This window comes from Anomaloglossus baeobatrachus, chromosome 9, assembly GCF_048569485.1.
Source record: "Anomaloglossus baeobatrachus isolate aAnoBae1 chromosome 9, aAnoBae1.hap1, whole genome shotgun sequence".
NCBI classification, from domain to species: Eukaryota; Metazoa; Chordata; class Amphibia; order Anura; family Aromobatidae; genus Anomaloglossus; species Anomaloglossus baeobatrachus.
The window spans coordinates 164,873,696-164,889,923 of record NC_134361.1 but is presented as its reverse complement, the minus strand read 5'-3'; the positions used below and the strand labels follow the sequence as shown (position 1 = coordinate 164,889,923).

The window sequence follows — 16,228 nt, the reverse complement described above, 5'->3', positions numbered from 1 at the left end:
CCCAATTAGCCGTTTAAGTGTACTTATTGAAAGTAGTAATTCTTTCATAGGCCGCCCTTTCTTAGTATTTGACGTTCCTTATATTGCGGTATGAGGCTTTGCAGCAGGTTGCAAACATTCATCACCCATGACTGTCCCCAATTGAGCTCAGAAGCTCAATGTCTATCATGACCTCTCTTTTAGAATGTCCAAGAGCAAGCAAACTATTCCTCCAGGAGAGGGCGCCAACAGACTACTAAAGAGATCATCATTACTCAAAGAAAACCCCAAAAACCAATGCATGATAGGAATAAACAGGTAACTTTCTTTGGAGTGGAAGCGGAGAGATCGCACCAGATGCCAATTCTAGATCTTATCACACCTGTGGTCACTGCAGCAGCAGGTGAATCCACTTTGTCCAAAAGGGATCTATTCCATTCAATTGCAAATGATCTAGATAAGACAGAGAACTGCAGCACGGGACATAGCCGAGTTGGTCAGGTTGAGTGGTGATGAGTTTGCTATTTGGATGAATAAAGAAAGTCAAAAGTGTGAAAGATAAAAAACAAAAGGAGGAAGTGTGAAAAGTGAATGGGCCAAATTGAGGTGCATATGAAGACGTATGCTTTCTTCCAATTCATTAAACCGGGCTAATATGAATCAGGTGAATTGAGTTCTGCTTTTGGAAACTGGGTTAAGAAGGGGTGCACCGGTCCTGGAGGTACTGCAATACCAGGTCAATGCGTGGAGTGGACAGAGCAAGCTCTTTTTCCATCTCCCTGTTCTAAAAATCCATTTAATATATGGTCCCCAGATAGGGGACGTATCAGATATTAAACTGATAAGAACAGATACTACACTTGATCTTAGCCAAAAGGCCGAGAAGCGATAACCAGAATTGGTTTGGGCCTCGAGTGGCACCCTGGCCTATGCCGGACACATCTTAGGGAGAGAGAGCGAGAGGGAGACAAACCCACGCCTACAGAAGACATTTTGTCACCCAAGCCAACCCTTGAAAAGGCTGCTTTGCAGAGCAAAAACAAGAAGAATGGTGCGTTTTGCAGCCGCCGCCCCCCACTGCAATGAATCTGAATAACTCCTCCTTTAGGGCGCAAGCAACTCGCCTCCCCCTTGCAGTCTTTCCAATTCACGATACAAAAAGACGGACAGGACAGGTTGCCTGACTTTCCGTCACTGCCACCCTTTGCCATCCTTACCCGTAGAAAGCCCTTTCATCATCCCCAAACCCTAATCTTTTCCCTTTCCTTCCCAGCCCCCAAACCCTGCCCTCTGTACCCTTCTCACCACCCGCATCCCTTCTCCTGTCATCCCCCTACCACCCGGGAAAAAAAGAGCTTGCCCCCTCCTTACACTAGCCCACCCTCCCACCCAAAGAACAACTTCTGCTGCGCAGCTTGTTTTCTAGGCAGCAGCGCTATTGTGATGTCAGCGGGGGCATTGTGACAAGCCGCCAGTGTTCCGTCTCTTCATGTTGTGCACAGTTCAAACGGAAAATACATCAACAGGCAGACTACAGAAAAACTTACTATCAAAGGTTAGAGGGGGGCTTTCTCAGAGGGCTTTTTACAGTTTTTCTATTCCCAATTAGCCGTTTAAGTGTACTTATTGAAAGTAGTAATTCTTTCATAGGCCGCCCTTTCTTAGTATTTGACGTTCCTTATATTGCGGTATGAGGCTTTGCAGCAGGTTGCAAACATTCATCACCCATGACTGTCCCCAATTGAGCTCAGAAGCTCAATGTCTATCATGACCTCTCTTTTAGAATGTCCAAGAGCAAGCAAACTATTCCTCCAGGAGAGGGCGCCAACAGACTACTAAAGAGATCATCATTACTCAAAGAAAACCCCAAAAACCAATGCATGATAGGAATAAACAGGTAACTTTCTTTGGAGTGGAAGCGGAGAGATCGCACCAGATGCCAATTCTAGATCTTATCACACCTGTGGTCACTGCAGCAGCAGGTGAATCCACTTTGTCCAAAAGGGATCTATTCCATTCAATTGCAAATGATCTAGATAAGACAGAGAACTGCAGCACGGGACATAGCCGAGTTGGTCAGGTTGAGTGGTGATGAGTTTGCTATTTGGATGAATAAAGAAAGTCAAAAGTGTGAAAGATAAAAAACAAAAGGAGGAAGTGTGAAAAGTGAATGGGCCAAATTGAGGTGCATATGAAGACGTATGCTTTCTTCCAATTCATTAAACCGGGCTAATATGAATCAGGTGAATTGAGTTCTGCTTTTGGAAACTGGGTTAAGAAGGGGTGCACCGGTCCTGGAGGTACTGCAATACCAGGTCAATGCGTGGAGTGGACAGAGCAAGCTCTTTTTCCATCTCCCTGTTCTAAAAATCCATTTAATATATGGTCCCCAGATAGGGGACGTATCAGATATTAAACTGATAAGAACAGATTTTTGATTTAACAGCATCTTTATTATCATGCACTTCTCAAAAAAAAGTAACAAACCATGTACGGTGCCGCAGCCCCGTACACACAGAAATATACAATCATTCTTACATAGCAATAGAGTACGACGCACTAAACTATACATCACGCTCCTATGCTATCCGTAGCACTCAAGCTGAAAGAAAAAGTTAGACAATAAATAACGACGAACCGGCGATTGGGGGATGGGGGTAGGGGAAAAGGGGATAGGGTGGGGAAATCACAGGCCCGAAGCTTTATTGAAGGACGCACATAAACGGGAAAAGGAGGGAGGGGGCGTGGAAGAGGTTTAGACCTCCTCCTCGGCGCTGTCGTCCGGACTGTCCATGATGGAATAGTCTCTGAGCAGGCTGTGGATCAGCCTGCGGCAGTCCTGGATAGACATCCTCTCCCTCTTCAAGATGAGCCGGTTCCTGGCGACCCATATAGCGTCCTTAAAGCAGTTCATAAGGCGCCAAGCCTCCTGGATGGCTCCAACGGTGTGAGTCCCAGGGAAGAGTCCATAAAGTACGGAATGGTACGATAGGCTCCCTCTGGGGACGGAGTTCCTCAGGTCATCCTCCAGGGCAACCAACAGGCGCTGTGCAAAACGGCAGTCCCAAAAGGCGTGCAGCGATGTTTCCTCCACGAAGGGGCACCTTGGGCAGTACCGGGTTTTGCACAGGTTCCGGGCGTGCATGAATGACCGGACGGGCAGTCCGCCCTGTATCGCCATCCATGACAAGTCCTTGTGCCCGTTGGTCAATCCAGCCGATGACACGTTGGTCCAAACAGTCTCCAGTGTGTCGTGGTGAAGTCCTGGAATGTTCTCCATTTCGTCCTTGGCTCTGATGAGTTTGTGGATAGTCTTTGGCTTCCACAAATCAGGCTTGAGTCCCTCCAGTTGGTATTCCCTCACAAACCGGACAACGTCTCCGTAGAACCATGGCGTCGTCCAGTTGTAGGGGAAGGAGCTGTCCCACTTGTCCCAGCCGAACCTTCTCCAAAGGGGGAGCAGGAAGAAGCGAGACATGGACCTACCCGCAGAACCTCTCTTGACTCGCAGAGATCGGCGAACGCAGTCACATACGAAGGAGGATCGCAGGAGGGTGGGGATATCGGGTACGCCCTTCCCACCCTTGCGAGGATCCTTGTACATGATGGTCCGCTTTACTCTGTCCATCTTGGATCCCCAGACAAAACGAAACACCGTCCTGGTAATGGCCCTGCACACGGTGGCAAGGGGGGGCCAGGCCTGGGCCGTGTACTGCAGCACGGGCAGTACCTCGTTACGCAGGACCAGTGCTTTGCCCTCACAGGTGAGGCGTCTGAGGCTCCACAGACCGATCCGTTGGGTGATCTTGATCAAGCGTTCCTCCCAGGACTTGAGGGCTGCTCCTTCCTTCCCGAACCAGACTCCAAGAACCTTGATGAAATCCGGCTGGATGCTGAAAGGGAAGGGGGCGGAAGAGGCCGGCTGCCAGTCCCCGAAGAGCATGGCTTCCGACTTCCCGCAGTTGACTTTGGCTCCCGAAGCCCGTCCGAAGGTCTCACAGGTCTGGACGAGGGTGTCAACTGAGCGCCGGTCCGCGCAGAAGACGGTCACGTCATCCATGTAGAGCGAGCACTTGACCTCGAAGCGATCTGGTCCTGGTGCGGTGATCCCTCTGATCTCTCCATTCCGCCGGATAGCCTCTGCAAAGAGTTCTATAACACAAACAAAAAGAAGAGGTGACAGAGGGCAGCCTTGTCTGACCCCTGAGAGGACCGGGAAGGGGTCAGTCTTCCAGCCGTTTACCAACACCGAGCTGTGAATATCAAAATACATTAGTTGGACATACAAACAAAACATGTTACCCAAACCTAACCTGTGCAGAGCTTTGCCCAGGAACTCATGGGAAACACGGTCGAAGGCCTTTTCCTGATCCAACGAGATCAGGGAAGCGTGCACCCGGCGGGCCTTGATGTACTCGACCGTGTCCCGCATGAGAGCCAGGCTGTCTGCGATGCGACATCCGGGGATGCCGCAGGTCTGATCCGGGTGGATGATCCGTCCAATAACCGTCTTCAGTCTCGTTGCCATCGTCTTGGCCAGGATCTTGTAGTCGACGTTCAGAAGGGTGATGGGACGCCAATTCTTCAGGTCGCACCTCTCTCCTTTGCGCTTGTACAGGATCGTGACCATTCCTTCCCTCAGGGACGGAGGCATTCTGCCCTCCACCACCATCTCCTCATACAGATCTAACAAGTCCGGACAGATGAGGTCCCCCAGTGCTACATAGAGCTCTGCTGGGAGGCCATCACTGCCCGGAGTCCTGCCGGACCTAAAGGATCTGGCGGCCAAGAGCAGCTCGTCCACCGTCAGAGGGACGTCCATGGCCGCCGCATCTGCAGGGTCAAGATGGTTAGTGATACCTGACAGGAACTTATCGGCGGCCTCGGGGTCGGTAGTCTTGCGGGCGTAGAGTTCGCTGTAGAAGTCGCTGACGACTTTCATCACGTCCTCTTTCCCGCGTCGCATGATTCCACTCTCATCTCGTAGTTCATTCAGGGGTGTATGACCGGTGTGGAGCTTCCTGAAAAAGAACGAGTTACATTTCTCACCCTTCTCCAGGTTCTCCACTTTGGAACGGAAGACAATTCGCTTGGACTCCTCCTCAAAGTGCCTTTTCAGGCTCTTCTTAGTCTCCTCCAGCTCCTCTCTCACGTCCCAGCCACATCGAAGAAGGTCATGCAGGGAACGCAGCTCACGCTGGAGTCTCCTGAAGTCCCTCTTCTTCACACACGCCTGTTGTTGACTCTTTGCCTGAAAGAAGAAACGGAACTCGAGTTTAACGTATTCCCACCAGTCAGAAACAGACTGGAAGCCTGCCTTGTAGGCCCGCCACGTGGAGTAGGCCGCTCTAAGCTCCTCCAGAACTTCCCCCTTTTCCAGCAGAGAGCAGTTCAGCTTCCAGGAGCCAGGGCCAACAGGAAAGCCGTGGCCCAGCGCACCTTGAAAGTGAATGGCTCTGTGGTCAGAGAAGAAGCAGGGGACCATCGAGTGCCCACTCCGCCCAACCGTCCGAGAGGTAAACACGAAGTCAATCCTGGAACGCAGCGAACCATCAGGTCGGCACCATGAATAATTCACAGATCCGTGTCCGATGGAGCCCACAACGTCCACGAGAGAGGCTTCGGTCACCATCTCAATGAGCAGTTTGGATGTGACGTCTAACTTGGCAGCCGTTCCAGAACTGCGTCCATCCGCCTCAATCGGGCAGTTGAAGTCCCCAGCCATCACTACCATCCTGGTGGTGGCGAGCTGAGGGCGCAGGGCTCGGAGGAGCTCCAGTCGATCGTTCTTCACAGGAGAAGCGTACACATTGATGAACCTGACAGGTTCTCCAGCCCAGGTACCGTCCACGAGCAGTAACCTGCCGCAGACGAGTTCCTGAACTGAGTCCAACGTGAAGGCGCTTCCCCTGATTAGCACGGCGACCCCTGCGGACCTACAGTCGCCCCCGCCGGACCAGTAGGACGGTCCATGGGTCCATTCCCTGGCCAGATGGTTGAAGGACCTAGAGGAGGGAAGGGAGCATTCCTGCAGGAAAAATACATTACTAGACTGAGTGTTAAGGAAAGCAAAAATCGTCCGACGTCTGAACTTGTCTCTGATGCTCCTAACATTAATGGAAAAGATGTCAATGTTAGCAGTCATTGGAGGGAAGAGAGAGTTAGTGCAGGCGATGTGCCTTAGTTACCACTCCGGTCGGGTGGTTCTTCTTCTTTGGTGTCTGTCGGTGATGGTATCACCAGCAGACCTTCTTCTTCTAGCCGGTCGAGTAGAGATGTTGCCTCAGTGGCTTCCGACTCCTCCATTTCTTCTTCGGACACCAGGGACTCCACCATCTGCTCCAACACATCTGGTTCCGGGAGGAGGTCGTCCTCCTCTTCCTGGGTTGGATTGAGATCCACAATGAACAACTTGGAATGTTCTGCGACAGGACTATCTTCCAACTGCCTCTTCCTTTGGCTTGTACCTGAGGAGACAAGAGCTGGAAAATCCTTCTCGGTGAAAGGTGCAGGGGTGCTGAGGCCCTCTGCTCTCATGGTCTGGGGAGGGAGAGTGGGCTTTGGAGGGGGGGTAAGGGCACCGACTGAGGAGTAGGGAAAAGAGGTGGAGGTGGTGGAATCCTCAGTGGGGTTGGCCGGGGGTAAAGGGGTTTGGACAGGGGTGACAGGGGGGGGGACCAGGGAGGGGGCAGCAGTTTTCTTACCCTTCTTCCTGGACTCCGTGGCCGCTGGGGCTTTGGCTGGAGCCGCGGTCACCGGGTTCTTGGCCGCCTTGGCCTCTGTGGCTTTGGTCGTAGCTGCCTTAGTCGACGAGGCTGCGACTACCCGAGCCTGGGTCGCCGCAGCCACCCTTGCCCAGGATTTCTCTCGTTGTGGGCAGTCCTTGTAAAGGTGGGCCGCCAGTCCACATAAGTTGCAGGTCATCTTCTTCGGACAATCCTTGGAGCTGTGTCCCGTCACCCGGCAAACCCTGCAGGCGTCCTCCTGGCAGGTCTTCATCGAATGCCCTTTCCCACCACATTTCCTGCAGTTGTGTGGCATGTCCGGGTAGTAGATGAGACCAAAGGAGTTTCCCAGAGAGAATGTCGGGGGCAGGTGCTGAAGGCCGTCCTCGGATGCTAGTTCCCTGTGGAGCCGAACGGTTACTGACCACTTACCCGTCCAGAATCCGCTGCCGTTAAGGATGTGGGATGGTTCCCTCACCACTGTGCAGAAGCGTCCCAGGAACGTGGATATGTCTCTTCCTGGGGTGTGCGGGTTCCGCATGGAGACCGTGATCCTCTTCTCATCCCTCTGTATAGGACAGGATCCTAAAAAAGAATGAAAAGGGGAGTCCGGCATCGCCGCGTTCATCGCCTCCCAGTATCTCCTGCAGGCATTCACCGTGGCAAAGGTTACCAGAAAGATGCCAGTCATGAAGGTCTGGACACTCAGGGTTTCCGCCCTGGAGAAGCCCTGATCCAGAATCATCTTCTTGCAGAACACGTCGCTGGACATGTCCGGCAACCTACCATCCACCGCCTTTAGCTTCAGGGCGACCGTCTGCCGCATCCAAGGCTCCAGGGTTGGAGCCTTTTCAGGCGGCGTCCGGGCTCCCTCCGGCTGGCCGGCGTCGGAGGTAGGGGCCTCTTGGGCCGAAGAAGCCTCTGGATGAGCCTTCCTGGAGGTCCCTGGGTCCTGAGCCTTCTTGGCTGCCTTCTCTGGCTTGCTTGCCATGGCTGGTTCCTGCTTGAGTTCCCGGAGCTGGATCTTGGATTCTTCTCCGGGTGTCTTCTCCCGCTGTGTTCCTCCTCGAAGTTCCTCTGGTCTCCCCAAGTCTTCTCCGAGCCTTCGGCTTCTTGCTTCTTTCTGCCAAGCTCTTCTTCCGTCCGATCTCCCTCTTTCGGTCTCGGCTGGGCTTCGGAGCTTGTCTCCCTGATCGTATCTCGTCAAGTGTAGCTAGCTCAGTTTGTTCTGATAAGAACAGATACTACACTTGATCTTAGCCAAAAGGCCGAGAAGCGATAACCAGAATTGGTTTGGGCCTCGAGTGGCACCCTGGCCTATGCCGGACACATCTTAGGGAGAGAGAGCGAGAGGGAGACAAACCCACGCCTACAGAAGACATTTTGTCACCCAAGCCAACCCTTGAAAAGGCTGCTTTGCAGAGCAAAAACAAGAAGAATGGTGCGTTTTGCAGCCGCCGCCCCCCACTGCAATGAATCTGAATAACTCCTCCTTTAGGGCGCAAGCAACTCCCCTCCCCCTTGCAGTCTTTCCAATTCACGATACAAAAAGACGGACAGGACAGGTTGCCTGACTTTCCGTCACTGCCACCCTTTGCCATCCTTACCCGTAGAAAGCCCTTTCATCATCCCCAAACCCTAATCTTTTCCCTTTCCTTCCCAGCCCCCAAACCCTGCCCTCTGTACCCTTCTCACCACCCGCATCCCTTCTCCTGTCATCCCCCTACCACCCGGGAAAAAAAGAGCTTGCCCCCTCCTTACACTAGCCCACCCTCCCACCCAAAGAACAACTTCTGCTGCGCAGCTTGTTTTCTAGGCAGCAGCGCTATTGTGATGTCAGCGGGGGCATTGTGACAAGCCGCCAGTGTTCCGTCTCTTCATGTTGTGCACAGTTCAAACGGAAAATACATCAACAGGCAGACTACAGAAAAACTTACTATCAAAGGTTAGAGGGGGGCTTTCTCAGAGGGCTTTTTACAGTTTTTCTATTCCCAATTAGCCGTTTAAGTGTACTTATTGAAAGTAGTAATTCTTTCATAGGCCGCCCTTTCTTAGTATTTGACGTTCCTTATATTGTGGTATGAGGCTTTGCAGCAGGTTGCAAACATTCATCACCCATGACTGTCCCCAATTGAGCTCAGAAGCTCAATGTCTATCATGACCTCTCTTTTAGAATGTCCAAGAGCAAGCAAACTATTCCTCCAGGAGAGGGCGCCAACAGACTACTAAAGAGATCATCATTACTCAAAGAAAACCCCAAAAACCAATGCATGATAGGAATAAACAGGTAACTTTCTTTGGAGTGGAAGCGGAGAGATCGCACCAGATGCCAATTCTAGATCTTATCACACCTGTGGTCACTGCAGCAGCAGGTGAATCCACTTTGTCCAAAAGGGATCTATTCCATTCAATTGCAAATGATCTAGATAAGACAGAGAACTGCAGCACGGGACATAGCCGAGTTGGTCAGGTTGAGTGGTGATGAGTTTGCTATTTGGATGAATAAAGAAAGTCAAAAGTGTGAAAGATAAAAAACAAAAGGAGGAAGTGTGAAAAGTGAATGGGCCAAATTGAGGTGCATATGAAGACGTATGCTTTCTTCCAATTCATTAAACCGGGCTAATATGAATCAGGTGAATTGAGTTCTGCTTTTGGAAACTGGGTTAAGAAGGGGTGCACCGGTCCTGGAGGTACTGCAATACCAGGTCAATGCGTGGAGTGGACAGAGCAAGCTCTTTTTCCATCTCCCTGTTCTAAAAATCCATTTAATATATGGTCCCCAGATAGGGGACGTATCAGATATTAAACTGATAAGAACAGATACTACACTTGATCTTAGCCAAAAGGCCGAGAAGCGATAACCAGAATTGGTTTGGGCCTCGAGTGGCACCCTGGCCTATGCCGGACACATCTTAGGGAGAGAGAGCGAGAGGGAGACAAACCCACGCCTACAGAAGACATTTTGTCACCCAAGCCAACCCTTGAAAAGGCTGCTTTGCAGAGCAAAAACAAGAAGAATGGTGCGTTTTGCAGCCGCCGCCCCCCACTGCAATGAATCTGAATAACTCCTCCTTTAGGGCGCAAGCAACTCCCCTCCCCCTTGCAGTCTTTCCAATTCACGATACAAAAAGACGGACAGGACAGGTTGCCTGACTTTCCGTCACTGCCACCCTTTGCCATCCTTACCCGTAGAAAGCCCTTTCATCATCCCCAAACCCTAATCTTTTCCCTTTCCTTCCCAGCCCCCAAACCCTGCCCTCTGTACCCTTCTCACCACCCGCATCCCTTCTCCTGTCATCCCCCTACCACCCGGGAAAAAAAGAGCTTGCCCCCTCCTTACACTAGCCCACCCTCCCACCCAAAGAACAACTTCTGCTGCGCAGCTTGTTTTCTAGGCAGCAGCGCTATTGTGATGTCAGCGAGGGCATTGTGACAAGCCGCCAGTGTTCCGTCTCTTCATGTTGTGCACAGTTCAAACGGAAAATACATCAACAGGCAGACTACAGAAAAACTTACTATCAAAGGTTAGAGGGGGGCTTTCTCAGAGGGCTTTTTACAGTTTTTCTATTCCCAATTAGCCGTTTAAGTGTACTTATTGAAAGTAGTAATTCTTTCATAGGCCGCCCTTTCTTAGTATTTGACGTTCCTTATATTGCGGTATGAGGCTTTGCAGCAGGTTGCAAACATTCATCACCCATGACTGTCCCCAATTGAGCTCAGAAGCTCAATGTCTATCATGACCTCTCTTTTAGAATGTCCAAGAGCAAGCAAACTATTCCTCCAGGAGAGGGCGCCAACAGACTACTAAAGAGATCATCATTACTCAAAGAAAACCCCAAAAACCAATGCATGATAGGAATAAACAGGTAACTTTCTTTGGAGTGGAAGCGGAGAGATCGCACCAGATGCCAATTCTAGATCTTATCACACCTGTGGTCACTGCAGCAGCAGGTGAATCCACTTTGTCCAAAAGGGATCTATTCCATTCAATTGCAAATGATCTAGATAAGACAGAGAACTGCAGCACGGGACATAGCCGAGTTGGTCAGGTTGAGTGGTGATGAGTTTGCTATTTGGATGAATAAAGAAAGTCAAAAGTGTGAAAGATAAAAAACAAAAGGAGGAAGTGTGAAAAGTGAATGGGCCAAATTGAGGTGCATATGAAGACGTATGCTTTCTTCCAATTCATTAAACCGGGCTAATATGAATCAGGTGAATTGAGTTCTGCTTTTGGAAACTGGGTTAAGAAGGGGTGCACCGGTCCTGGAGGTACTGCAATACCAGGTCAATGCGTGGAGTGGACAGAGCAAGCTCTTTTTCCATCTCCCTGTTCTAAAAATCCATTTAATATATGGTCCCCAGATAGGGGACGTATCAGATATTAAACTGATAAGAACAGATACTACACTTGATCTTAGCCAAAAGGCCGAGAAGCGATAACCAGAATTGGTTTGGGCCTCGAGTGGCACCCTGGCCTATGCCGGACACATCTTAGGGAGAGAGAGCGAGAGGGAGACAAACCCACGCCTACAGAAGACATTTTGTCACCCAAGCCAACCCTTGAAAAGGCTGCTTTGCAGAGCAAAAACAAGAAGAATGGTGCGTTTTGCAGCCGCCGCCCCCCACTGCAATGAATCTGAATAACTCCTCCTTTAGGGCGCAAGCAACTCCCCTCCCCCTTGCAGTCTTTCCAATTCACGATACAAAAAGACGGACAGGACAGGTTGCCTGACTTTCCGTCACTGCCACCCTTTGCCATCCTTACCCGTAGAAAGCCCTTTCATCATCCCCAAACCCTAATCTTTTCCCTTTCCTTCCCAGCCCCCAAACCCTGCCCTCTGTACCCTTCTCACCACCCGCATCCCTTCTCCTGTCATCCCCCTACCACCCGGGAAAAAAAGAGCTTGCCCCCTCCTTACACTAGCCCACCCTCCCACCCAAAGAACAACTTCTGCTGCGCAGCTTGTTTTCTAGGCAGCAGCGCTATTGTGATGTCAGCGGGGGCATTGTGACAAGCCGCCAGTGTTCCGTCTCTTCATGTTGTGCACAGTTCAAACGGAAAATACATCAACAGGCAGACTACAGAAAAACTTACTATCAAAGGTTAGAGGGGGGCTTTCTCAGAGGGCTTTTTACAGTTTTTCTATTCCCAATTAGCCGTTTAAGTGTACTTATTGAAAGTAGTAATTCTTTCATAGGCCGCCCTTTCTTAGTATTTGACGTTCCTTATATTGCGGTATGAGGCTTTGCAGCAGGTTGCAAACATTCATCACCCATGACTGTCCCCAATTGAGCTCAGAAGCTCAATGTCTATCATGACCTCTCTTTTAGAATGTCCAAGAGCAAGCAAACTATTCCTCCAGGAGAGGGCGCCAACAGACTACTAAAGAGATCATCATTACTCAAAGAAAACCCCAAAAACCAATGCATGATAGGAATAAACAGGTAACTTTCTTTGGAGTGGAAGCGGAGAGATCGCACCAGATGCCAATTCTAGATCTTATCACACCTGTGGTCACTGCAGCAGCAGGTGAATCCACTTTGTCCAAAAGGGATCTATTCCATTCAATTGCAAATGATCTAGATAAGACAGAGAACTGCAGCACGGGACATAGCTGAGTTGGTCAGGTTGAGTGGTGATGAGTTTGCTATTTGGATGAATAAAGAAAGTCAAAAGTGTGAAAGATAAAAAACAAAAGGAGGAAGTGTGAAAAGTGAATGGGCCAAATTGAGGTGCATATGAAGACGTATGCTTTCTTCCAATTCATTAAACCGGGCTAATATGAATCAGGTGAATTGAGTTCTGCTTTTGGAAACTGGGTTAAGAAGGGGTGCACCGGTCCTGGAGGTACTGCAATACCAGGTCAATGCGTGGAGTGGACAGAGCAAGCTCTTTTTCCATCTCCCTGTTCTAAAAATCCATTTAATATATGGTCCCCAGATAGGGGACGTATCAGATATTAAACTGATAAGAACAGATTTTTGATTTAACAGCATCTTTATTATCATGCACTACTCACAAAAAGGTAACAAACCGTGTACAGTGCCGCAGCCCCGTACACACAGAACTATACAATCCTTCTTACATAGCCATAGAGTACGACGCACTAAACTATACATCACACTCCTATGCTTATCCATAACACTCAAGCTGAAAGAAAAAGTTAGACAATAAATAACGACGAACCGGCGATTGGGGGATGGGGGTAGGGGAAAAGGGGGATAGGGTGGGGAAATCACAGGCCCGAAGCTTTATTGAAAGACGCACATAACGGGAAAAGGAGGGAGGGGGCATGGAAGAGGTCTAAACCTCCTCCTCGGCGCTGTCGTCCGGACTGTCCATGATGGAATAGTCTCTGAGCAGGCTGTGGATCAGCCTGCGGCAATCCTGGATAGACATCCTCTCCCTCTTCAAGATGAGCCGGTTCCTGGCGACCCAAATAGCGTCCTTAAAGCAGTTCATAAGGCGCCAAGCCTCCTGGATGGCTCCAACGGTGTGAGTCCCAGGGAAGAGTCCATAAAGTACGGAATGGTACGATAGGATCCCTCTGGGGACGGAGTTCCTCAGGTCATCCTCCAGGGCAACCAACAGGCGCTGTGCAAAACGGCAGTCCCAAAAGGCGTGCAGCGATGTTTCCTCCACGAAGGGGCACCTTGGGCAGTACCGGGTTTTGCACAGGTTCCGGGCGTGCATGAATGACCGGACGGGCAGTCCGCCCTGTATCGCCATCCATGACAAGTCCTTGTGCCCGTTGGTCAATCCAGCCGATGACACGTTTGTCCAAACAGTCTCCAGTGTGTCGTGATGAAGTCCTGGAATGTTCTCCATTTCGTCCTTGGCTCTGATGAGTTTGTGGATAGTCTTTGGCTTCCACAAATCAGGCTTGAGTCCCTCCAGTTGGTGTTCCCTCACAAACCGAACCACGTCTCCGTAGAACCATGGCGCCGTCCAGTTGTAGGGGAAGGAGCTGTCCCACTTGTCCCAGCCTAACCGTCTCCAAAGGGGGAGCAGGAAGAAGCGAGACATGGACCCACCCGCGGAACCTCTCTTGACTCGCAGAGTTCGGCGAACGCAGTCACATACGAAGGAGGATCGCAGGAGGGTGGGGATATCGGGTACGCCCTTCCCACCCTTGCGAGGATCCTTGTACATGATGCTCCGCTTTACTCTGTCCATCTTGGATCCCCAGACAAAACGAAACACCGTCCTGGTAATGGCCCTGCACACGGTGGCAAGGGGGGGCCAGGCCTGGGCCGTGTACTGCAGCACGGGCAGTACCTCGTTACGCAGGACCAGTGCTTTGCCCTCACAGGTGAGGCGTCTGAGGCTCCACAGACCGATCCGTTGGGTGATCTTGGTCAAGCGTTCCTCCCAGGACTTGAGGGCTGCTCCTTCCTTCCCGAACCAGACTCCAAGAACCTTGATGAAATCCGGCTGGATGCTGAAAGGGAAGGGGGCGGAAGAGGCCGGCTGCCAGTCCCCGAAGAGCATGGCTTCCGACTTCCCGCAGTTGACTTTGGCTCCCGAAGCCCTTCCGAAGGTCTCACAGGTCTGGACGAGGGTGTCGACTGAGCGCCGGTCCGCGCAGAAGACGGTCACGTCGTCCATGTAGAGCGAGCACTTGACCTCGAAGCGTTCTGGTCCTGGTGCGGTGATCCCTCTGATCTCTCCATTCCGCCGGATAGCCTCTGCAAAGAGTTCTATAACACAAACAAAGAGAAGAGGTGACAGAGGACAGCCTTGTCTGACCCCTGAGAGGACCGGGAAGGGGTCAGTCTTCCAGCCGTTCACCAACACCGAGCTGTGAATATCAAAATACATTAGTTGGACATACAAGCAAAACATGTTACCCAAACCTAACCTGTGCAGAGCTTTGCCCAGGAACTCATGGGAAACACGGTCGAAGGCCTTTTCCTGATCCAACGAGATCAGGGCTGCGTGCACCCGGCGGGCTTTGATGTACTCGACCGTGTCCCGCATGAGAGCCAGGCTGTCTGCGATGCGACGTCCGGGGATGCCGCAGGTCTGATCCGGGTGGATGATCCGTCCGATAACAGTCTTCAATCTCGTTGCCATCGTCTTGGCCAGGATCTTGTAGTCGACGTTCAGAAGGGTGATGGGACGCCAATTCTTCAGGTCGCACCTCTCTCCTTTACGCTTGTACAGGATCGTGACCATTCCTTCCCTCAGAGATGGAGGCATTCTGCCCTCCACCACCATCTCCTCATACAGCCCTAACAGGTCCGGACAGATTAGGTCTCCCAGCGCTACATAGAGCTCTGCTGGGAGGCCGTCACTGCCCGGTGTCCTGCCAGAACTAAAGGATTTGGCGGCCGAGAGCAGCTCGTCCACCGTCAGAGGAACATCCATGGCCGCCGCGTCTGCAGGGTCAAGATGGTTAGTGATACCTGACAGGAACTTATCGGCGGCCTCGGGGTCAGTAGTCTTGCGGGCGTAGAGTTCGCTGTAGAAGTCGCTGACGACCTTCATCACGTTCTCTTTCCCGCGTCGCATGTTTCCACTCTCGTCTCGTAGTTCATTCATGGGCGTGTGACCGGCGTGGAGTTTCCTGAAAAAGAACGAGTTACATTTCTCACCCTTCTCCAGGTTCTCCACTTTGGAACGGAAGACAATTCGCTCGGACTCCTCCTCGAAGTGCCTTTTCAGGCTCCTCTTAGTCTCCTCCAGCTCCTCTCTCACGTCCCAGCCGCATCGAAGAAGGTCCTGCAGGGAACGCAGCTCACGCTGGAGTCTCCTGAAGTCCCTCCTCTTCAGACACGCCTGTTGTTGACTCTTTGCCTGAAAGAAGAAACGGAACTCGAGTTTAACGTATTCCCACCAGTCGGAAACAGACTGGAAGACCGCCTTGTAGGCCCGCCACGTGGAGTAGGCAGCTCTAAGCTCCTCCAGAATCTCACCCTTTTCCAGCAGAGAGCAGTTCAGCTTCCAGGAGCCCGGGCCAATGGGGAAGCCATGGCCCAGCACACCTTGAAAGTGAATGGCTCTGTGGTCAGAGAAGAAGCAGGGGACCATCGAGTGCCCACTCCGCCCAACCGCCCGAGAGGTAAACACAAAGTCAATCCTGGAACGCAGCGAGCCATCGGATCGGCACCATGAATAGTTCACGGATCCGTGTCCGATGGAGCCAACAACGTCCACAAGAGAGGCTTCGGTCACCATCTCAATGAGCAGTTTGGATGTGACGTCCAACTTGGCAGCCGTTCCAGAACTGCGTCCATCCTCCTCAATCGGGCAGTTGAAATCCCCGGCCATCACTACCGTCCTGGCGGTAGCGAGCTGAGGGCGCAGGGCTTGGAGGAGCTCCAGTCGATCGCTCTTCACAGGAGAAGCATACACATTGATGAACCTGACAGGTTCTCCCGCCCAGGTGCCATCCACGAGCAGTAACCTGCCGCAGACGATTTCCTGAACAGAGTCCAATGTGAAGGCGCTTCCCCTGATCAGCACGGCGACCCCCGCGGACCTACAGTCGCCCCCGCCAGACCAGTAGGATGGGCCATGG

The 16,228-nt window shown here is 51.6% G+C and overlaps 1 protein-coding gene, 3 non-coding genes and 3 pseudogenes across 4 annotated transcripts; all 7 read right to left on the bottom strand.

The window, feature by feature from the left end:
- Positions 1-678: 678 nt before the first annotated feature.
- Positions 679-869, bottom strand: LOC142252646 (U2 spliceosomal RNA). Its single transcript, XR_012726015.1, has one exon. It is a non-coding gene; the product is annotated as a U2 spliceosomal RNA (small nuclear RNA).
- Positions 870-2,257: 1,388 nt separating this feature from the next.
- Positions 2,258-2,461, bottom strand: LOC142253178 (U2 spliceosomal RNA; annotated as a pseudogene).
- A 3,577-nt stretch (positions 2,462-6,038) lies between these two features.
- LOC142251854 (uncharacterized) lies at positions 6,039-7,596 on the bottom strand (the record flags this gene model as incomplete). Its single annotated transcript, XM_075324901.1, has 3 exons — positions 6,039-6,086; positions 6,313-6,446; positions 6,684-7,596. Coding segments are annotated over 3 exons (1,095 nt in total), but the record flags the coding sequence as incomplete, so codon positions are not given.
- Positions 7,597-7,880: 284 nt separating this feature from the next.
- On the bottom strand, positions 7,881-7,984 carry LOC142253588 (U2 spliceosomal RNA; annotated as a pseudogene).
- A 1,388-nt stretch (positions 7,985-9,372) lies between these two features.
- LOC142252645 (U2 spliceosomal RNA) lies at positions 9,373-9,563 on the bottom strand. Its single transcript, XR_012726014.1, has one exon. It is a non-coding gene; the product is annotated as a U2 spliceosomal RNA (small nuclear RNA).
- Positions 9,564-10,951: 1,388 nt separating this feature from the next.
- LOC142252644 (U2 spliceosomal RNA) lies at positions 10,952-11,142 on the bottom strand. The gene has a single exon (XR_012726013.1). It is a non-coding gene; the product is annotated as a U2 spliceosomal RNA (small nuclear RNA).
- A 1,388-nt stretch (positions 11,143-12,530) lies between these two features.
- Positions 12,531-12,734, bottom strand: LOC142253041 (U2 spliceosomal RNA; annotated as a pseudogene).
- Between the last annotated feature and the right edge of the window lie 3,494 nt (positions 12,735-16,228).